This window comes from Callionymus lyra, chromosome 12, assembly GCF_982586985.1.
Source record: "Callionymus lyra chromosome 12, fCalLyr1.hap1.1, whole genome shotgun sequence".
Taxonomy (NCBI): Eukaryota; Metazoa; Chordata; class Actinopteri; order Syngnathiformes; family Callionymidae; genus Callionymus; species Callionymus lyra.
In genome coordinates, this window is record NC_141829.1 from 5,809,432 (window position 1) to 5,831,773 (window position 22,342).

General features: G+C 41.3%; 1 protein-coding gene across 2 annotated transcripts in view; it reads left to right on the plus strand.

Annotated features, from left to right (window-relative positions):
* Positions 1-19,675, plus strand: part of spegb (striated muscle enriched protein kinase b) — a 56,482-nt gene extending 36,807 nt beyond the window's left edge. For both annotated transcript variants that reach the window (XM_087804479.1, XM_087804480.1), the window contains exons 16-41: positions 1,503-1,709; positions 1,788-1,911; positions 3,125-3,297; positions 3,816-3,928; positions 4,009-4,177; positions 5,521-5,617; positions 5,677-5,877; positions 7,027-7,084; positions 7,158-7,235; positions 7,294-7,466; positions 7,525-7,551; positions 7,634-7,786; positions 8,601-8,643; positions 8,721-8,789; positions 8,869-11,530; positions 11,625-11,774; positions 11,839-11,955; positions 13,270-13,437; positions 13,567-13,689; positions 13,962-14,126; positions 15,063-15,801; positions 16,363-16,602; positions 16,684-16,907; positions 17,429-17,504; positions 17,588-17,737; positions 17,802-19,675. In XM_087804479.1, the coding sequence (XP_087660605.1) occupies positions 1,503-1,709; positions 1,788-1,911; positions 3,125-3,297; positions 3,816-3,928; positions 4,009-4,177; positions 5,521-5,617; positions 5,677-5,877; positions 7,027-7,084; positions 7,158-7,235; positions 7,294-7,466; positions 7,525-7,551; positions 7,634-7,786; positions 8,601-8,643; positions 8,721-8,789; positions 8,869-11,530; positions 11,625-11,774; positions 11,839-11,955; positions 13,270-13,437; positions 13,567-13,689; positions 13,962-14,126; positions 15,063-15,801; positions 16,363-16,602; positions 16,684-16,907; positions 17,429-17,504; positions 17,588-17,737; positions 17,802-18,057 (6,755 nt within the window). In that variant the 3' untranslated portion in view covers positions 18,058-19,675. The remainder of the gene's footprint in view (positions 1-1,502; positions 1,710-1,787; positions 1,912-3,124; positions 3,298-3,815; positions 3,929-4,008; positions 4,178-5,520; positions 5,618-5,676; positions 5,878-7,026; positions 7,085-7,157; positions 7,236-7,293; positions 7,467-7,524; positions 7,552-7,633; positions 7,787-8,600; positions 8,644-8,720; positions 8,790-8,868; positions 11,531-11,624; positions 11,775-11,838; positions 11,956-13,269; positions 13,438-13,566; positions 13,690-13,961; positions 14,127-15,062; positions 15,802-16,362; positions 16,603-16,683; positions 16,908-17,428; positions 17,505-17,587; positions 17,738-17,801) is intronic.
* The last annotated feature ends 2,667 nt before the right edge of the window (positions 19,676-22,342 follow it).

Sequence of the window (22,342 nt, forward strand, 5' to 3'; positions counted from 1 at the left end):
GCAAAGGATAAAGGGTGAAAAGACATACTTAAGGAAAGGCAACAGCAGATTGTAGTAGTACAGGCTGGACTTCTTTCTGAAAGTTTATTAGCCCTAAACTCGCACTAACTATATTTCTACGAAGAAAGAGGCTGGAGAAGAGCAGAGATAATTTGTTGTAGACTATAAAATGATGAAATGCTGCTGCAGATTTAAACAAACCATCTGACAGCAGAACATCTGTCTTTTAATTAAATGCCAAGTGATTTTTATTTTCTACATAAAACTGCAGCTGATGAAGACAAAGTTTATTATGCTAGATTTAGTACGAGACAACATTTAGGCTCACACAGCTTTAGTGAATCTATTTTCAGACAGTTTCATTTTCATTGGCAGTCTTGGTTCTAGAATCTTTGAATTGCAACAACAATGTGCCTTATTTCAAACTGAGAGCGCCACCTAGTGATCTCTGAAAGAGAAACCCAACTCTTCTATCTCACTGTCACTTGTTTCAAATGTTGAATCTTCTTCTCCAAGATGCAGTTCCTCATCATGACCATGTTTTCAACTTATTACTTTATAAAGTTGCTCTGAAATCTGGACGAACAAGAGGTTACAAGAGTCCATTGTGACGTAAAAATGGCTTCACTCCTCCTCCAGCTGTAATCCCACCCGCTTTGTTTATACAACGAGTCCCTTGCAGATGGCGACTTCTGGGATTGATGATGCGCAGTGACAAACCTTCATGCTTGATCAATCACAGCAGAGTGGGTGTGGTTATGGTCAACAAGATTTAATCTCCAGTGTTTTCAGTGGGCGGGGCTTAAGATCATTTTCTTATGTCAATATGTCAATGAAAAGAGAGTTTTGTACAAACACACACTGATGATACAATAGAGTCACACATCACAACAACACACACACACACACACTGATGATACAATAGAGTCACATATCACAACAACACACACATACACACTTTAGTTGAACTTTAATGAGGATCATGAAGTATTTGTTATGTAAATACCATCAACAGAACAGGTATAATTCTGATGATATTTTCAAGATGAAAATAACTTCATTCATCCTCCGTTATTATCCCGACTAAGGCTCAGTGGTATAAAGTGTGGGCCCGGGATGAGAACTTCATTCTGCTGTAACGTGGAGTAGCTTTATTGCTCTGGTCAGGTTCGGGGAAAGTGGGCCAGGACCCAGCAGGGGGTCCTGTGAGGGAGACATATGTGATTAAACCGGAGTTCTTCACTGATACAGGAAGCTCTGCTCGACTCACGCAGCCTGGAGTGACAAGATCTGAAGAGCATTTTTCAGCTAAAGCAGGTTTTTTACCACAGTTTTAGTCTCAAATCGTTCTTTAATTCCTGTGGTAACTTTCACTGTGAGTGGACCCAACGACTGGAGCTTCCCCGGTTTGGTTTCCATAGCAACAAGCACAGCTCATGACTCATGGTTTTCATCATCGATCAACGAGTTTATTCTTTTTCAAAACGGTTTCCTCCGCTCAGACGCCAGCTCGCTGATGTACGCCATCCAGCAGCAGGCCCTGGGCTCCATCCAGTGGATCATCATCGCCTCGGGCCTGAAGGAGACCACCTTCACCATCAGCACCCTGTCCAAAGGGGTCCGCTACGCCTTCCGGGTCCTCACCATCACCTCCAAGGCCTTCAGCAAACCGTCGCCCGCCACCGACCCGGTGCAGCTGGTGGACAGAGGTGAGGAAGTACTTTTTTAGATCTCCTTTCAAAAAACAAGATGATTGAAGGTCTGTTCATGTGCGTCTTCGTTATCAGGACCTTATCTCCAAGAGGCTCCCGTCATCGTGGACAAGCCTGACGTCGTCTTCGTGATGGAAAACCAGCCGACGTCCATCACCGTCACGCTCAACCACGTCAACGCCGCTGTCGTGTGGAAGAGGTTAGTACGGCGTTTACGATGTTTTCAAACGTATTTCTACTTTTTTCTTATCATTATATTATATTACGATTGAGACCTGAGCACATGAGGACCTTTGGCTTTATTTACGTGCCATGATAAAGGAAGTAAGTAAGTAAGTCATTTTTATTTGTATAGCGCTTTTCCAGACCAGGGTCACAAAGCGCTTAAACAATCAAAACAATACTCAATAAAGTATATACTTTAAAGAACAAGATAAAATTGAAGAAAACCAGAAAATCAAGGAAAAGCTTGAACAAATAAAAACGTCTTAAGATGTTTCTTGAAGGAGTCGTTAGATCCATCAAGCGCAATTTTAAAAGTAAAACTAGACTCCGATCATGTATTTTATTTTCTATTTATTCATATTATTTAGTTTAACTATAGGGAAATAATGTTAAAGGTTATTTTATACGTTTCCCATTATTTTTATTCTATTACTTTTAGTATTTCTTGTCCCTAAAAATCATTTAGAATTTAAGGATAATTAACATATATTTAAATACATTCTAATAAAGGGGATAAACGGAACAATAAAAAATCATTTTCAGGTAATTAATTATAACATTTGACACATTTTTATATATTTTTTTCATATTCTTTTTTTATATTAAGGCTCCTTTTCTTTGTAATTAAAGTAAGTAGAGTAATGATTAATTGTAAAGACTTGTTTGTCTAGTTTGTCTATTAAGTTGTTTTATATATATATATATATATATATATATATATTTATATTATTATTTACTTTTTTCCCTTTTACAGTAAATACTGTGGCTAGGGACATTTAAATGCTCCTCCATCATCCACCATTTTCTCTTTGCAACTTATTTAACGTACTATTTAATTATTATTATTTTGCGGGCTATACTAGTAAATACATGTTGAATCCTTGTATTTTAGACAAAAATAAAAACTGAAGCGATGAACCTGAATATGTCGCAGATATTTCAGTCGAGTTACTGGTGTCTATGTCAGACCTGGGGCAGAGTATTCATCTGTAACATCCCTAATTGCAGTATTACACGACTCTGAGTCAGATAATTACAGTTTAATATCAGAAGCTCGTTGCGTTGTATGTAATTACCAGAGATTACAGAGCAGCGAGAGACGGCAGCGTATTTTAATCCAACATTTCAGACCGAACTCTCAAGTGTTTATCTGTACGTTGTTTCAAAGACTCTGGCTTCTTCCTCAGGAGGGGAGCGGTTCTGTCCAGTAAGCCCGGTCTGCACGAGATGATGATGCTCGACGACGACCAGCACACGCTCAAACTGCTGAAAGTGAAAAGCGCCGACGTCGGCGAAATGATGTTCCTGGCGTCCAACAAGCACGGCAACGACAGCTGCACCTTCGACGTGGAACTAGCAGGTGAACGTTTACAAGACGTCGTCATACAGTTTCATACATTCGTTCATTTTTGTTCCTGCTTCATGTGAGAGCCTGGTTTTTAACCCACAACCTAAATGAGAGTGAGTGTGAGAGCCATAGAAGGGATCAAGGGAAAGTTCATGTGGTTAATGGGTTTTTAAAATTACAATTTAAAAAAAATTGCTGAACTGAGCTCAAATAATTAAAATCATACTTTTTCACAGTGTATTAAAATGTTTTTAATTTCATTGAAATTGGACTTATTTTAAATGAACATCTCTTCTGCTGAAATTCCAAAATCTGCCCCACTTAGTTTGTAATAAAAATGGTTTTCCATCAAAATTGCACGTATTTGAAAGATCAAGGGGGTCTTCTGCCCCCATCTTTTCCTCCCTTATGCCCCCTTGCCCTTGCCCTGATCGAGTTTCCCTACCTCATAAAACCGTCACTGCTTTTTATTTATAGAATAAAAGTAAAAGTAATAAAATAAAATTGTCATGTGTGCATGTTAACAACAGCTCCGCCCACCTTCGAAACCATCATGGAGGATTTGGACGTTTGTTCGGGCGAGACTCCTCGTTTTGCTGTGGTCGTCGAAGGAAAACCGGTTCCTGACATCCTGTGGTTTAAGGTTCTTTAAGATTTCATTCACTCGTCCTTGAGCCACCGATTGAATTCTCGAAATACATTTGTCGTCTCCGTCGATTTCAGAACGATTCCCTGCTGTCCGAGAGCAGTCACTACACCTTCGTCTACGACGACAACGAGTGTTCGCTCGTGGTTCTGAACGCTTGTCCCGAAGACTCCGGGGTTTATACCTGCACGGCCAGGAACTTGGCGGGATCGGTCTCTTGCAAGGCTGAACTCACGATACATGAAGGTAAGCGTAGCAACAACCTTTTCACCTTTTTTAAAATGAAGACTCGCTTCCATCGCTCCAACACGATGTCACTTCCGTCCCGGATCTTATACTTCGCGTCGTGGAGAAAGATGAACAATCCAGAGTGTGTAACGGGTCGTTTATTCGCCGCTTCAAGTCAAACAAAATACAAGCTTTCAATTACGATCGACCGGATGCACTTTTTTTCCGGCGACTGTACAGGTCAATAGCCCCGGGAAAAATGGTCCAGAGCTGTAAGTAAGTAAGTAAGTAAGTAATATTTATTTATATAGCGCTTTTCGAGACCAGGGTCACGAAGCCCTTAAACAATCAAAACAATACTCAAAAAAGTACATACTTTAAAGATCAAGATAATACTGAGAACAACACAGGAGTTCGAGAAATTCAAGGAAAAGCCTGAACAAATAGAAACGTCTTAAGGTGTTTCTTAAAGGAGTCAGTAGATCCATCAAGCGCAAAGAGAGAGAAGATCGTTCCAAAGCTTAGGAGCAACAGCCTGAAAAGATTTCTCTCCTCTGGTCCTGAGCCGTGTGCGTGGAACCATCAGTAGATTCTGATCCACAGACCTCAGAGCCCGAGCTGGGGTGTAAGTCTGGATCAGATCAGTGATGTAAGGAGGAGCCTGACCATGAATAGCTCTGAAAGTAAGAACCAGAATTTTAAAGTTGATCCTGAAAGAAACTGGAAGCCAGTGAAGAGTATTAAGGATCGGAGAAATGTGAGTGATTCTACTTGAGGGGTCAGAATTCTGGCTGCAGAGTTCTGAATCAACTGCAGGCGAGACACATCCTTCTTGTTAAGACATGAAAACAAACTGTTACAATAGTCCAGACGAGAAGAAACAAACGCATATATTTAAGGCAAATTTCCCATCCGGGAGGTCGTCTCTTTCCGGCCAAATGGTCCTTTCAAGTTCCCTGTGTCACGATCACCCGCAGAGAGAACTTCCTAATTTGTTTTCCTGTAATCTAATCATTCAACTGTTCTCGGGCGGGGCTTTTCTGCTCTTCTGTCTTTTAGCCCCCCTTTCCCGGGTGTGTCTTGCTTCGTTCTTTGATCTACAATTCAAGGTGTGATTGGCAGATAGACAGATGTTTTAAATTACTGGTGTCGTATCTCTAATTCTGGTCCAAGCTTGCCTTGAAACAGTGTGAATCAGTCTGGAGTGGAATGTTGATTGTGAATGTGTATTCAAACGTTCCCGTGCTTAGATCAAGCGAGTAATTTATACTTTATATTTTGATTATCTTTTAGCATTCAATTAAGTATGGGGTATACGTATATAATAATTTTAATCTAACAATAATTATGTTTCATCGTAGCCAGAAGAAAAGAGGAGCCGATGGACGACGAGGAGACCATCATGAGGAAGATGCGAAGACTCACCGACCACTATGACATCCAGAAAGAAATCGGAAGGTGATTATTCAAACTTACCGACGGGCCAGCTGAATAATTATTGACTTGTTTCAATTCAGAGGTGCGTTTTCATACGTCAAACGCGTGACGCAGAAGGTTGGCAAAATCCAGTACGCCGCCAAGTTCATCTCGACGCGAGCCAAGAAGAAGAAATCCGCCCTGAAGGAGATGCACCTGCTTTCCAAGTTGGACCACGAGAGGATCATGTTCTTCCACGACGCCTTCGAGAAGAAGAACGCTGTCATCGTCGTCACAGAGTTGTATCCTTGGCGACAACACTTGTGATCCGTTTGTTATGCAGACTGTGACACCATATGTTCCTACCCTTTACCCCTCATCCTTCTGTTACCTCAACCATGGTTTGGAAGAAGTTTTTCGGTCTAGGGAAAATTTCTGTCTGTTCAGGCGTGACTGATATGATTGGGAGATGAAACTATGCCTTTTAATCTAGAGGCTACGGCAGCAAATACAAGTCAACCACCTTGTCATGTAAATTCAGAAAAAAACGCTAAATAGGAGTATAATCCAAAGGGGTAAAAAAAAAAGAAAGTATATTCCATTATGACATTAGTGTTTAGGGCGTAAGAGGTTTGTTTAATCAGGCTGTACATTTGTTGTTAAATCCTGTAAGAGTATTTTTTGGCTGGTTGTGTACAGTTTTTGTTAGACTGGATGTTGCCTCTTTATGCCGACTTTAGCAGATGGAACTCCCATGAGTCGACTAAATGCATTTTTGCTTTTTGGGCCTTTTCCTTTTTTTATATTGAGGAAAATTACTGAGCTAGTGTGTGTTATCACATGTAATCACCACACACATTAACTTGTTAATTATTGCATGGTTTGAGCTTGAAAAAAAGAATAAACCATTTCCTGAAGGAAACCTCCAGAGGGATCAATACAATTATCTATCTATCCAGCTAATGGTGGGAGCCTGCAAATTACACATACCGGGTTTACTTGATAAGCCATCGGGAAGAAAAGAGCTGTCATTTATTCTAGTCTGTTTTTTTCCGGTTGTTCTTGTCTCTCAAATAATCAATAACTTACGATAGAAGATAAATACACTGAAACAGAGATAAATCCAACAGACTATAAGGACGTTCTGTATTACTCTCTCCTTGTACAAGTAAAATCGTTGATCTCTGTGATATATATTCTTTAAGTTCAGCACAGAGCCAGTTTCCTAACCTGATATGTATATATTATTTATAATTATATAAAAGAAAAGTGTATTGTTATTTCAGAAATTTCGAACCATTCCAAACTTGTACTCTAGTGCCGATTGGTCAAGTATTCCACTTAGGATTCTGCCCATGTTTTCTTCTTTCATTCTTCCCTCCCTAATGACGTTGATGAGATTATCTTATCTTCAAAATAAAATGAAAAAACACCTTAACCGACCTGTGAAGATGTCACGAAGAGATGCTTGAAAGATTCACCAGGAAATCAACAGTGTCTGAGTCGGATGTAGGTCTTTGTTTGAGTGACATGTCACGTATCAACCACTCTGGAAAATTACATTTACTTTTGTTATTTATAGATACGTTCATGTGTCAGACAACTGGTGAGGGCAGTGGATTATCTTCACAGCAAGAACATCATCCATCTGGATATTAAGGTAAAACAGTAGCAGTCAAAGAAAAACTAAAAAAGCTCAAACTCTACTCTTCCCTCAGCCCGACAACATCCTCATGGCCGACGCTCACAGTGACCAAATCCGAGTCTGTGATTTTGGAAACGCCGTCGAAATAACGCCCGACGAAGCGCAATACTGCAAATATGGCACCCCGGAGTTTGTGGCCCCAGAATTAGTCAACCAGAGTCCTGTGTCCAAAGCCACCGATATTTGGTTTGTTGTATTTTCAGTTTGAAATAAACCAAACATTGACGTTTGATTCTGTCCACAGGCCAATCGGCGTCATCACATACCTCTGGTGAGTACATTTGTAACTTTTCCATTCAATTATAAGAATTAGTTTGAATTGCTTTTTAATATTTGCCATAATATTTCCACAGTTTGACCGGAGTTTCCCCTTTTGCCGGGGAAAATGACCGGAGCTCGGTGCTGAACATTCGAAACTACAACGTAGCCTTTGAAGAAAGTATGTTTGCTGACCTTTGTCGTGAAGCCAAAGGTTTTATCATCAAGTTGCTGGTGGCTGACCGACTGTAAGTACATATTCATCACTATTTACAAATGTGTCAAAAATAAATTCTGTAGGAATTATTTGATCAGTACATTTTCGTTTAACTGATTTAATTAAATTAAATGATGTATGTGCTGGATGCTTGGCTTATCCGGGTCAAATTCTCAACCAAGCTTTTTAGCTCGACAATAGAAAACAACGACTCGACAACAGCCAATCCTTATGTCCTGTCTTCATGAATTATATCTAAACAACATATATTATGTTATTTGCATTTTTCTATGATTTAAAAATGCTCATCTCCTCTTTACTATCTGAGATACTAGTTATAGTGACACAACTATTTTCTAAACTCTATTTATAGCATTGGGCTCAAAACTAATGTAAGTTATACATTTAATTTAGTGGGAAAGTGAAAAGAACGGGCCTCGAACTTGAACATCAGCGAATTAATCTACAAAAAATCAACTCAAGTATAGACAAAAACTTTTTTTTTCTTCACTAAATGTCCTCTCGATGTGTAAAGATTAGGCTCATAATTTATCTCCCAAAAAATGCCAATACCCCCCACCCCAAATACTCTTGTTCTTGTTTTAATACCATTAGTCCCAAAACCTTTATGGTTTTAACTGATATTTACGACGTCTTGCTCACCAATTGTCCCTCCTTTGAACTGAAGAGCTTTTCGATCCCTGGAGTCACTGCTTCTCCACCAATATATTTGGCCGTATTAAATGTTGCCTCTTAAGGGCCAAACAAGTTTTAAAACAAGTTTTTACCCTCTGGAATGGGAATGTTGACAACATTTACACGTATCTTGCTTGTCCTTCCTCCAGGAGACCTGATTCTCAAGAATGCCTGCGTCACCCATGGTTCAAGGTAAAGTCAAACTTATAACACCGTCACAAGTCTACGATTTGGTTGCATCATTGAGGGATCTTCATTACTCTCCACAGATACTAAACAAGGGGACGACTATAAGCACAGAGGCATTAAAGAAGTTTGTATCTCGTAGAAAATGGCAGGTGAGATTTGTTAAGCTACTTGTAAAATCTCAAGTTTCATCCCCTTCATAACCTTTCTATGTTCTACCTTCCTCTTTAGCGTTCTCTCATCAGTTATAAGTCAAAGATGGTGATGAGGTCCATTGCTGAACTTCTGAATGATTCCACCAGCCACGTCTCTATCGCTGTACCCCGACACCTGAAGGAGAGTTCACCTGTGCCCTCCTCCTCCTCGGACTCTGACGAGGACGTAGATGAACTGCCGTTAATTCCACAGCCACTTCAGATGGAGTTCTCTGGCTCGAGGGTGTCACTGAACGACATCCAGGCTAATGAGCAAGATTCCCAAAAGGAAAACGGGACGACTCAGTGGACCGGGTCTGCTGAGCAAGAGGCGACTGAGAGTCCATCGAAAGAAAATGAGGACGAAGGTGTTGAATTGAAAGGTCATCAGAGAAAAAGAGCATCACAAGAAAACAACAAAGGGTCTTCCGATGAAGAATCTCCTTCAGAGTTGCCCCAGAAGACAGTGTCCAGAAAGCCATTACGAAGAGGTTCAAGCATTGAGTCAGACAAGCCGGAGGGGGGACGAAAAAGGGGAGAGCTCAGAAGAGGCGGATCAGCGGACAGTGCCTTGCTGCTCCGGATTCCATCCGAAGATGTTGCTGGAGAAAATAACCAAGAAGATGGCAGACGGGTTCTTAAAAAAGCCGTCTCAATGGAACTACCAAGAAGAAGCGCAAGTCCGGGAACAGCCAAGATGAGTCAGGAAGATTATGCTTTGAAACTAGAGTTAATGAGACAGCGATTGCTTCGTGGAGGCTCGGTAGATAAAAAATTGAGTGGACTTCGAGGGCCTCTGTTGGAGACATTGGGGATGGGGGATGAAAAGTCAACTGTATCCTCAGACCGATATTCTCGCATGGCCCGATTAGGCCCACCTCCACTAATCAGAGCAGCGTCTACAGATTCTCCAAGGGAGGATGTTCCAAAGGCCAAAGTCTTGCGCAAAAGTGCTTCCTTTAGTCAAGGGGACTCCGAACCCATCCCTCTTCACAGACGCTCTGGAGCTCCTTTAGAGATACCATTGGCACAGGTCGAGGAAAGAAGGTTAAAAGAAGCCATTTCCATGTCGGCTCTTACTGAGCCAATCAAGCTCGACTCTCGTCCAGTGACTCCTAGGGAGCCTTCTCCGAAACCTCCCACACCAGAGTTAATCGTTCCAGAGAGTCCTCCTAAAGCAGAAAGCCAAGATTCTTTGATGGAGAAGGAGATAAAAGCTGATATGTCTGTGAATGAAAAAATGGATGGATTGAATACTGATATAAATTACGACGAGCGGTCGAGCACAAGTGGTTTCTCTGAGAAGGACATGAGCATATCAGAAGACCTGATGAATGAGTCTGAATATATTAGCCAGAGTGGCACCACAACACCTATGGAGGTCCAGAACTCTGAAGTGGTGGACATGGAGGAAAGACTGCCGGATGATAAAGAAGAAGAGGTGATGAAAGAAGAAGCCAGCGCAGGTGTTAGAGAGTCAGATGACGAAATTGGTGATGTACACGTTCCTGAAGAAAAAGAAGAGAAAGCAGATAGTTTCTCTGAGATGTCTACGTTAAGCTCGGTTCCCATGTCTCCTGAAGAAGATTATCCCCACTCCCCCGTTAATATATCAGCACCATTTCAATCACAGCCACCTACTCCCAAAGTTGTTCTTCCAGATGGAAGAACCTCAGCATATGCAAGTATCATGCAGACAATAATGGTTCCCTCAGCTCAACCGTCAAATGATGCACCATTGGGTAGGTCTACCCCAGTGGTTGTCCCTGTTCCAACTGACCCCTCCGCAACCACAATCGCACCAACAACCACATCCTCCGCTTCAGCCGGCTCATTAGTGCCAGTTATCTTGTCGAGTACTGAGCATGCCGCTGTGTACTCGAGAGTTGCATCACCAGAAACGATATTAAAGGAGCCCAGCCCACCCAAGGTTACCCCACATACATCCTCCCAACAGGCTGACCTAGATGACATCACATCAGAAGAGGTTTTCGAGTCACGTTTCAAAAAGCGTGAGTCTTCTCTCACAAGGAGCTTTAAATTTCTGTCCCGTACAAAGAATGAAGATAAACCACAAGCTCAGGAATCGGCAGAGCCCGTTGAAGAGATGTACAGACCGGGGCCCATGGGCGCACCTTTAGAATTTGTACCAAGGAGACTTGAGGAGAAATCGAAATCTGTCCAGGACCTTCGTGAAGCTCAAAAGGATCAAGGGTTCATGAGAAGGCTCTCTATGCGTCTGAAGAGAACCCCATCAGCAGAACGCAAGGAAGACACGACCAAAGAGGACGATTCAGTCTTCTCCAAGCGTAGACTATCTTGGACTCTCGGGCGAAAGGGGCCACAAGAAAAGAAGGATGTTGAAACGTCAACTGAAGGTGGAATACTGGAGTCCTCAGAGGATCAAGAAGGCAAAAAGCCTAACGAGTCCCCGGTATTGACGATGCGGCGGAAGATTGAATCAACAGTGGCGGGAATCTCAACCAGAATCCGAAGCTTCTCTGAGGAGAGAAGAGCATCCGAGGACAAGGAGCCAAAGAAAACACCGATCTTCTCGATGCTGCGTCGTGCAACATCAGAGAGTCGCGCAACAAAAGTCACCAGCATTCCGCAGAACCAGCTCGCATCTCAAGTCAGTAACGGCGCCTCGACGGAATCTCTGGACTCCATGTCCAGCCTCAAGTCAGACAGCACCAAAGGTACGGCACTACTTCTTCTTCCAGAATCAGCTTCGTCCATTTTTTTTTTGCGTGAACTCTTGCTGATTACTAAAGAATGCATATTATGGAGCAGGAGCCGAGGTTGAACGTCGATCTCGCTGGGATCGCTGGGGATTGACTCGCGGCAAAAGAGACAAAACGGTATCTCAACCTGACATACCGTCGGCAATCTCCAGAGACAACAGTGCAATTCGTACAAACAAATACTCAAGACTAGCATCGGGTGAGTACCTTTGAGGATACAAAGCACTTCGACAGACACAATGTAATGGTTTGCTGCTTCTCAGACTTCCCGCCAGTATTCCACATTAAACTAAGAGATCATGTCCTGCTTGAGGGGGATCCAGTCACGCTCAGTTGTCTACCAGCAGGCAGTCCCCATCCTCAGATCAAGTGGATGAAAGGTAGGAGCTGTGGTTTAGTGGTGACATATGGTTTAGCGTGATCCTTGAAGTGGTAAACTTTAATCTGAATTCATAAAATGCTGTAATTGAAAAGAAAAGTTCTTCTTTCTTGGATGAATTTTGCTTGAGGTAACTGTTTTGTTTGAGTGCAATCAGGGGAGGCCTGGAAGGGTCAAATTAATTGAGGTTTTAAAGGATACAAAGAAATCGGTCTTTTGTACCTTTGCACAATATTAAAGGTAAGTAAGTAAGTAAGTAAGTAATATTTATTTATATAGCGCTTTTCGAGACCAGGGTCACAAAGCGCTTAAACAATCAAAACAATACTCAAAAAAGTACATACTTTAAAGATCAAGATAATACTGAGAACAACACAGGAGTTCCAGAAATTCAAGGAAAAGCCTGAACAAATAGAAACGTCTTAAGATGTTTCTTAAAGGAGTCAGTAGATCCATCAAGCGCAAAGAGAGAGGAAGATTGTTCCAAAGCTTAGGAGCAACAGCCTGAAAAGATTTCTCTCCTCTGGTCCTGACCTAATGTGCTGATTTAAGTGTCTCTTCAATTGTTCTAGGACCTCTATCATACTCTGTTAAACTCTATTATACTCATCAGTTTCTTTTTGCACAAAACTCTCATTTAATAATTATATTCACAAAACTCTCATTTAATAAAGATATTTACATTAGAAAATACACTTAAGCCCCGCCCACTTAAAATGCGCTGTTTCACCTGAGACTTAATCTCGTCCAAGCAACCACGCCCACTGTGTTCTGATTGGTCACAAATACACGAGTTGCATGGACTCACGTAAATTTCTAACTGACCCCTGAAACTCCCGTTTTGTACATTAAAAATGAATAATAAAAATGAGGTTTTCTGCTTAATTTACACGTTACAAAAACACCTAAAGGCAGAAGTAACTCTCACCATGTTTACATTAATATTTATTTAGTTTATTAACATGTAGGTTCTTAACTGATTTAGGGCTTCTAGGGGAGGACACCTGCACCAGAGTGATGTCAGAATGTTTCATTTAAACCTTAATCTCGTTTGGCAAGATTTCAGACGAGATTTCAGACGAGAACTTTATTAAGTAATAACTTTAAAACGGAGCAACGTCATGATGACCTACTGCATGTTGACGACTTCAACATTTACAACATGTGAATAAGTCACGAGAGTTGGGTTTTCACATTAGGTGCCCTTTAATGAACTTAATTTTCCCAGAATGACGTAAGGTTGTTGCTATTTAATCATCTTATTAATCATTGTTGAGTATAACACGGTCTTCACTTGCCTCCCACTCCTCTTTAGATAAGAAGCCGTTGCAGATTGATGCCCGCATGAACTTGATCGCCTGCCCCGACGGTCGACAGCTGCTGATGATCATGCAGACCACCAAGAAGGATGCTGGCGTTTATGAATGCGTCGCCACCAATCCGCTGGCCTCTATTTCCAGCTCCTGCACAATCTCACTTGCTCGTAAGATCCAATAAGTATCATAAAAATCTGTAAAAGCACAATCGTGTACAAACATTTGTTCAACTTTATAAGCACTTTTAATTGACGACAACAAGCGTGTCAATCTCTTATCGATGTGTTGTGTCGCAGGGTTGCCGAATCGGCCCGGAACGCCGGAAATCCCCCAGAAGTACAACAACACGGCTCTGGTTCTTTGGAGACCGTCAGACACGATGGCGCCGTGCACGTATTCGCTGGAGAGGAGAACAGAGGGTGAGTGTTTCGAGGGTGAAATCAATGTTTTAAATCTAACAACCGGGGAAAATCTTAATGTTGTAAAGAGGGCGACCAAAAGAGGGGGTTGCCATGGTAACATGAAAGAAACATAGTACAATGTGAAGGGATGAATTATGAAGTACTAGTCAAGGATATGAAGCAGTGAAATAGTCGGGCGTGTGTACATTAAAAATGAGTGAATCAGTTTAATATTGTGAGTGGATTGACTTTGATATTTGTCCCTCTGATGCCTGTTATCTGCTCCTCAGGAGAGACTAACTGGCTGATCGTTGCCACTGGAGTGGCCGACTGTTATTACAATGTGGTAGACTTGCCAGCAGGGGGCGCCTTCAGATTCAGGGTGGCCTGCGTCAACAAAGCCGGTCAAGGCCCCTACAGTGACCTCTCTGAGGTCGTTCAGCTGGAGGCTATAGGTAAGTATCTGCACACAGGTTTGCCACAGTAGTTACATTTCAAATGTCACATGATATCGATTCGCCAGGACAGTTATGTTTTAAAGAAAAAAAAAAAAAACTAAAAAAATTTTACCCTTGTGTTACATCAGGGTCAAGGTGACCCGAAAAGAAACGTGTTTGTTGTATCCCTTGTGTTGTCTCTGGGTCAATTTGTTTTTTGGGCCTTTGGGTCACCTTGACCCTGAACTAACACAAGGGTCAAACATTGTTTTTCGTCATAGTAAAAGAAAAGTAATTAAGATATTTATGTGTCAATATATCATTTGTTTAAAACATGATTATTAAAACAATAACCATCAGAGAAAATCTATGTGTATTTTACGAGTTAACATCTTAAGAAGTAAATGTTCCAATAATCGTATTTAAGTTAAGATCATCAAAAGATGCAGAAAAAAACAATTGTTAAAATATTTAAATGCATTTTATTAATATCCATAAATAGATCCGCACATGTAATTATGTTGTAGTTATTATATTATTATTGTGATAGTAAAATAAATAAATAAAAATACATGAAAATAACATTTACCAAAGCAATTTTGGTAACTGAACAAGACATTAAACAAATAATAACAATATTATTACCTTAAAGGGAATTTGAAATATATATTTTTTGGTAAAAAATACACCATGTTATCTACTCATATTTAATTATAACGTTGTTCTGTTTTTTAATCCAGTAGAGGGCAAACATCAGCCCTTCTGTCTCCCTGATCCCCAAGACACAAGTTGTTTATCGAGTTTATCTGTGAGCTGGAGTATGTAAGATACACATAGAAACGTCATTAGGAAAAAAGTCTAAAGTTCTTCTCATAACCTAAACCATTTATCTCCTTTCTAGCCTGTTTCAACAGAAGTATGATTGATCACGATGACAATTGTTTCCACCTTTAGAAACGACTAAATCTAGTGCTACCGTGGTGGTGAAGACTGCAGCCTCCACCAGCCCCCCTGTGGTGATGATGTCCTCCATGAAAGTGCCTCCCATCAAACCAGCACCATTTAAATCCACAACAGTCACCACCACCGTCCAGCCCCCTTCTCCAGCTCCAGTCGTGACCAAATCCTCTTCCCCCGTACGTATCCAGCCCCAGCCAGAGGTGGAGACCAGTCGCCCATCGGTCACCTCTGAACAGGATGCTGTCCAGACTAGTACCACCGTGCAAGCAGCTCCTGGCAAAGCCAAGTCCACCCTGAGCATCAGCATGAGCAAGCCTCAGGCTAAACTGACGCCACCACCCGTTGTCGCTCCGAAACCCCAAAGTCCAGCGAAGGTGGTACCATTGACCAAACCTCTCACGCCTTCACCCCAACCAGCTCCAGTAATCGGAAAACCCATCTCGTCCGTTCCCATGTACGTTCCATCGCCAACCTCCCGTGTCACACCGACCTTTCAGCAGCCTGCCCCGACTCCTACGCCAACCGTGACCCTCTGCCCACCTGTAGTGTTGGTCCAGAGTTTGACACCGACGATACAGGGAGGAGAGAGCCGCGGTACTCCATCTGGAAGGGTCACCCCATCGGGAAGACTTACACCATCTGGGCGTAGGACCCCGATGGGCAAGCCTGGAGAGGGGTCTTTGCGTCTGGGTGTTCCACAGAAGCCGTATACGTTCATGGATGAAAAAGCAAGGTAAGCGCTCTCTGTGACTTGAGTGTTCATAATGGTCTAGTCATTCCTATATTTGGGATCGTATATTATGGATTCAAATTGGCTCCAGTATGGATTAAGGAAGGGGTGCCGAACTGGTGTAGAAAAGGGCAGAGATGGTTTAGGTTTTTGTTCCAACCATTCAGGCACACATTTTGTTAATGAATCAGGAGTGAGTAATGATTGACAATCAGCTGATTACAGTCTTCAGAGACATGATTGGTTCAACTATATGTGCTTGACTTGTTGTACCATCTCTGCCCTTTTCTGGACCAGTTTGACACATGTGGATTAGAGGGACAGTATCTGAAATGTAATGAAATTCAGTTAAAATTAGTCATTTTGAAGCAGGTGAGCAACTCAAGCACTAAAGTTTTAGAAAATGCTGATTTTGCTAGATTTAAAAGTGACTTCCGGAGCAGCCAGGGTCCTTATTGAGCCTGTGTTACATTCAGGGACAGTACTTGGGTTAGGACTTTTGATATAACGTGGGTTGTATATCATCTTAGATATTCTAGGTAATAAACTTTTCTGTACATTCAGGGGCCGGTTTGGAGTGATCCGTGAATGCCGGGAAAATGCAACCGGCAACTTGTTCATGGCAAAGATAGTTCCATATGAAGCGGACAGCAAGCAGACTGTTCTGCAGGAATACGACATCCTAAAGTCGCTGCATCACGAACGGATTATGGCCTTGCATGAGGCTTATGTCACGCCACGCTACCTGGTGTTAATATCTGAGTACTGCAGCGGGAAGGAGCTGCTCCACAGCCTCATCGACAGGTCAGAAGACCACCTCCAATCCCTTCCGCCACTAGATTGTGTGACAATATACCGAAGTGTCTTTTGGTGTCGTTCTCGCAGGTTCAGGTACTCGGAGGATGACGTGGTCACCTACATTGTTCAGATGCTACAGGGACTGGAATACCTCCACACTCGCCGCATTCTTCACCTGGACATAAAGCCGGAGAACATCATCGTCACCCACATGAACGTCGTCAAGATCATCGACTTTGGCAGCGCCCAAAACTTCAACCCCCTTTTCCTCAAGCAGTTCAGCCCCCTCATCGGAACACTGGAGTACATGTGTAAGACATGGGTTGACCCAACTCTTGGATGCTATCATACTTGGTGTTGTCTCAGTCTCGACTCTGTCTTGCCAACTTTTGTGCTGTAGAAACGCTTGTCTTGTCTAATGATAAACGTGGCACAACAAGGGAAAGCCTCACTGAAGATCACTCCAGATCAATTCGGAACGCCATATGTCGGCTAAATACAAGAATCAAAATGAAACGTTATAATGTCTACACAGATTTTGACTGACTTAGGAGTTTAGTCAGTTGGTTGTCAGTCTGGTGTTGTTTTAGCTGAAACCTTTTTGGTTAAACTGTGCATGATCAATCAATTTGAAACAAAAACCTGCACCCACTGCGGCCCTTAAGGACCAAAATTGCCCACCTCGGTTCTAGACAATCTCTGATTTGAATGTCTTAGTCTTAGGTGGTGCTGGCCATAAGTCTTGTTGCTTTTAAACATTGGATTTATGGACTACTTTGATCCAAATGCTGATCAGGATATTTTTAAACGGATAACTTTCTTCTGTTTGTAGCTCCAGAGATGTTGAAAGGAGACGTGGTGGGACCTCCAGCTGACATCTGGAGCATCGGTGTTCTCACCTTCATCATGTGAGTCACGCAGCGCAATAACAAAAGGTTTCATGACCAATAACTGGATGATTTTGTTTGTGTATTTTCACCGACGGTTTCAGGTTGAGCGGCAGGTCGCCCTTCTTGGAAGTGCAACCTCAGCAGACGGAAATCAAGATCCAGTCAGCAAAGTTTGACATCTCCAAACTCTACCAGAATGTGTCCCAAAGTGCCTCTCTGTTTCTTAAAAAGATCCTGTGTAGCTACCCTTGGTGAGTCCACGTGAATCTATCGTTTGAATTCAAAATGTGACGTCATTTATGGGTCATCCACCAGGGGCCGCCCTTCCGTCAAGGATTGCTTCAACAACTCCTGGCTACAAGACGCCTACCTGATGCGCCTCCGCCGGCAGACTCTCACTTTCACAACCACACGTCTCAAGGAATTTTTGGCCGATCAGCAGCGCCGGCGGGAGCTGGAGGCCACCAGGCACAAAGTTCTCCTGCGATCTTACCAGAGCTCGCCGCAAACTCCCACCAGTCCCATCTCACCGAGTGTGCCGCCCTCCAATCTGAGTACCGTCACCCCTTGACGACTCGACTGCGCTTGAAGGGTCGACATCCGGACACCTACGAACAACTCTTCGAACCAGCAGCCGTTCAGAGCAACAGGGCTGATGAGAAACGAGGGCAGAAAGACTTTATCGAGTTCGAAAAATCAATAGTACCTCAAGTTTGTCTTTAAGATAAAGACTTTGTTTCTTACCTTTAGGTTTTTGAACCCGATTTAATCGTCAAACTAAAACTAGTTAAAATTTGCCGCAGAAAAAATAAAATAAAAATAAAAAAGAACAAGAGAAGGGCTGCACAAAATACTCCTTAGATAAGATTTTATAACGCTTTTTTAAATGGTTAATCTATATTAATTAACAGTATTACTACGATTCAAGTTCACTTAACTCGACATTTTTGGAGTTTGATTTGGATGTGCCTTCAGACGGACAAAAAAGCATTTAAACAAACATATAGATTAATATTCAATATTCCATATTCACTGAACTGAAGTACATTTTTGAAGTTACTTTCATTCAAAGGCACCTAAAGCAGACTTTAGTTTGTAGCAGCTCCGAGATGTCCATAATATATTTAATAGGTAAAGTGGAACGAAGTTTAAGAAAACAGGATGAAAGCTCTTTATTCTCCTGCACGGTTGCATCTGCATTTTATCTTCATTTCTTTATTATGGAATGTATATTGTGGTGCCTCTAAGTGCCCTTATACAGTCGGCCATAAATATATATATTAAAAATGAAGTTTGAATCATGCTGATCTGACAAAAAAAAACACATTTTGAATTGAGTTTTATAAAAGTGGTCTCAAGTAAAATTGGCAATTAAAGAAAATAAAGTACATTTTAAACAGATAGGCTGACAAATCTATTCACAGACATTAATTTGTAAATAAATATAACCTCTGCTTGTTTCAGAAAGTGAATATTTGTGAACTGGAATGATGTGAACAACTTTTCAGACTAACAATATATAGAAGTGTTTTTAATGTTTTCAGAAAGATTTTATAACTAAAATGCTAACAGAATGCTAAGCTAATGAAAAATGAAATAGCAGGATTAGCTGTTCTGCTAATAAGAAAACTACTTGAGCCTTTTGGATTGTTTTGTTTTTGCTTAAATTATTCAAGACCTTTTAAAATGTTTAACTATTTTTATTTGGAAAAAACGTTTTTTTTTTTTTTGCTGAGCTTGGATTTGCTCGCACTGATAATTTGGTAACAGTCGTGCAAACTGTTGCCGTTTTATTATTTTTATTTTCAGCCCAAATGAACTTCTTAGTATCGTTTAATCGGTCGATGGTTTGTCCGTCGACTGGCTGCTAACTTTAACATAATTTCTGCACGACATCGAAGTAAAAAAGTCAAACGATATGGATCGCCTGGGACGACAAACCACCAGATCCGTAAAAAAAACCCTTTTTCCCAGAATTCAGTGGAATGTGTTGCAGTGCCTCGTGATGGATGTTCAATGCGAGAAAAATCGAAGAATAGTTTCCGAAGATATGAATGTGACTCTCAGTGTGTGCTATTGTTTATTTATTGAGTGGTTATTCGTTACAGCTTCTGCTTCTTTTTCGCTCAGTTTTTCTTTCCCCTGGATCTGGCATGGAAAAGGCATGATCGCTGTTTAGCCTCTGCAATAAAAAGAAAAGTGTTGTTGGATTCTAGACCAGTTTCTTTTTTGTGTCTTTTAAGTCAGAAATTAAATGTCTTTTTGTAGACTTAGTAAGAAAAATCACGGTCAGAGTCCAGCTAATGGAGCTTCTTCAGCAACCACTCCCGATTTTAGGAACATTGGGAAAATGTTAATGCATGTACACAAATTGAGACATAGGAGAATAGTCTGCATTACTGGGCAGAAACACAGGACGTCATTCCTGAAAATCCAACTTCATACTGAGTCTCTTTGGTCTTTTGATTTCCTGAGAAAGTCTCGGCCACTTTTCCCATGAATTCTGAGGCATTTCCCAAATCCGTACAAATCCGGCCCAGAGATTCATTTTGCGTGGTTGACTCAAAAGTGGATCCATGTTAGGGACTTGTATTAGTTATAATAACCAGTAGAAATACCACAACTACGGGCATATTCAGTGGAAATCACATCATAACATTAAGCTAACAGTAAAAATAAACGCTAGCTGTAGCTTTCATTAATGCTACATTTTTATTTTCCACTGCTTTATACCTTATGAGGGTCATGGGGAGACTGGAGTCTATCCCAGTTTCAATGGGTGAGAGGCAGGGGACACCCTGGACAGGACGCTACAAAACAGACAACGATTCACACACACACTCATACCTACGGACAATTTCCCCAAAGTTCTCATCAACCTCTGTTTGTTTTTGGACTGTGGGAGGAAACCGGAGTGCCCGGAGTAAACCCATGAACACGGGGAGAACATACAAACTCCACACAAAAAGTAGTAGTTGGCTTGGCCTGGAAGCGAACCAACAACTTCCTGCTGTGAGCGACCGTGCTAACCACTGCACCAGCGTGCAAATCTTGTATTACTGAATTTAAAAGGCTTTGAATTTTTAAATATTGAATTTAAAAGGCTAAAAAAAAGAAGAAAAAAAAAGAATAATTGCAATTTAAATATAACAAATATTTTATAATTGAAATTAAAACATACAACTATTGAATAATTAAAATGATTTCAACCTTTCAATATTTAAAAAAATCAATTCAACCATTCAATATTCTGATGGCACTGATTTACTTCCATACCAGATTGTGAGGTTAGGTTAGGCAGAACTTTATTGATCCCTAAGTAGGTCTCCTTTGGGAAATTGTATTTTTTCCAATTAGACACAGCAATAGAGCAATTATTCATAAAATGAAATAAGAACAAGTATGAGTATGATGTATGAGTGGGACGACTTTTTCCAGGCACATCTATATCATGACTATATTTTACAAATACTCATTGAATGTTTGTATTTAAAAGACTCTAAAAATGATCTTGGAAAATCATGTTGTTCATTTCCGAAATGGTGCCACTAATGTACATAGTATTGGTAGTTAATGTCTTAGTCTAAAGTCTTAAACAAATACAGCAAGAAAACTTTATCACAGGGATTCATGTGGATGTCATAAACAATATAGACATGAAGGATAATTGTAAATTAATGATTCTATCTTATTAATCTAATGGTTTAAAAAAAAAAAAAAAACTCACTTTAGAGCTGAACAGCCATGTGTTTGCTTTGCTATTGTATGAGTCAATGTGTCAATTGCAGAGAACTACCAGAAGGGGGAGTCATCGTCTCGCCAACACCTCTATTACCTCCTTATTTAAACCCCTCGTCAAACTTTGCCCCCCCCCTGAGTGAAGGACGAGACAACAAGGAATGAAGGTTCTCTTCTTGAATTTCACAAGTCGCTGCAACGTATGAGTTACAGCTCGTCAAGCTCGTGTTTGGGTAACACCGAGATGGTGACACCACTCGCTTGAATAATCCTCTGATTATGATCATTTGAACCTTGACCTCATCCTCAAGTTCAGCTCCACAGCAGCTCCTTGAGGGGCGTTGAGATTGTAGGTGAATATCGGGTGTTGACGCCGAGGAAAGGCAGTCGTGGGAGGTCTTTCGACGTCTGGTTAGGAATAGAAGAGGTGAGGTCACTGGAAGAAAATAAATAAATGATGTATATCTAGTTTAAGTCAGAACTAAATCATTGGTTTGATCACACGACGTAAATCGTGACTCAGATAGAAACACACTTGTGTTGTGAGAGCGTTTATGTTAAATACTTTATTATCAGCTTCTGATACGGAGGTGTGAAGGGAGGTCAGCGGAAAAGGTCGCGCTCCAGTCGATCGTCCTCACACACAGTACTCAGATCAGTGTGGTCTAGTGTAAAGCAGGGGTCTTGAACCTGTGGCTCATGTGGTCTACAATCTACTGATGTGAAGCCAGATATTATGGAGCAGTGCCACTCATTTTTAAATCTGTATCAACAAAGAAAATGGTTTTACTCGCCATTTATTTCAGTTTCGATGCGCAAGGCATTCTGGGATGCCACTCACTACCGAGGTAGGTCCCGGAGAATCTCAAAACAGAGGAAGCAACACCTTAATCTTGTTCCTCATTGGCGGGAATTTACCTTTAAGGATTAAGGAGATCAATGAGACGAAGCCTTAATATTTTAGGGCTTAAATACCTCCTTGGTCGAGAATGAAGGTTTGTCATCGCACGTCATCAAACTCAGAATTTTCCACCTCCAAGGGACTCGTTGTATAAACAAAGTGGGGCGTGATTACAGCTGGCTGGAGGAGGAGTGAAGCCATTAATACGTCATATGGA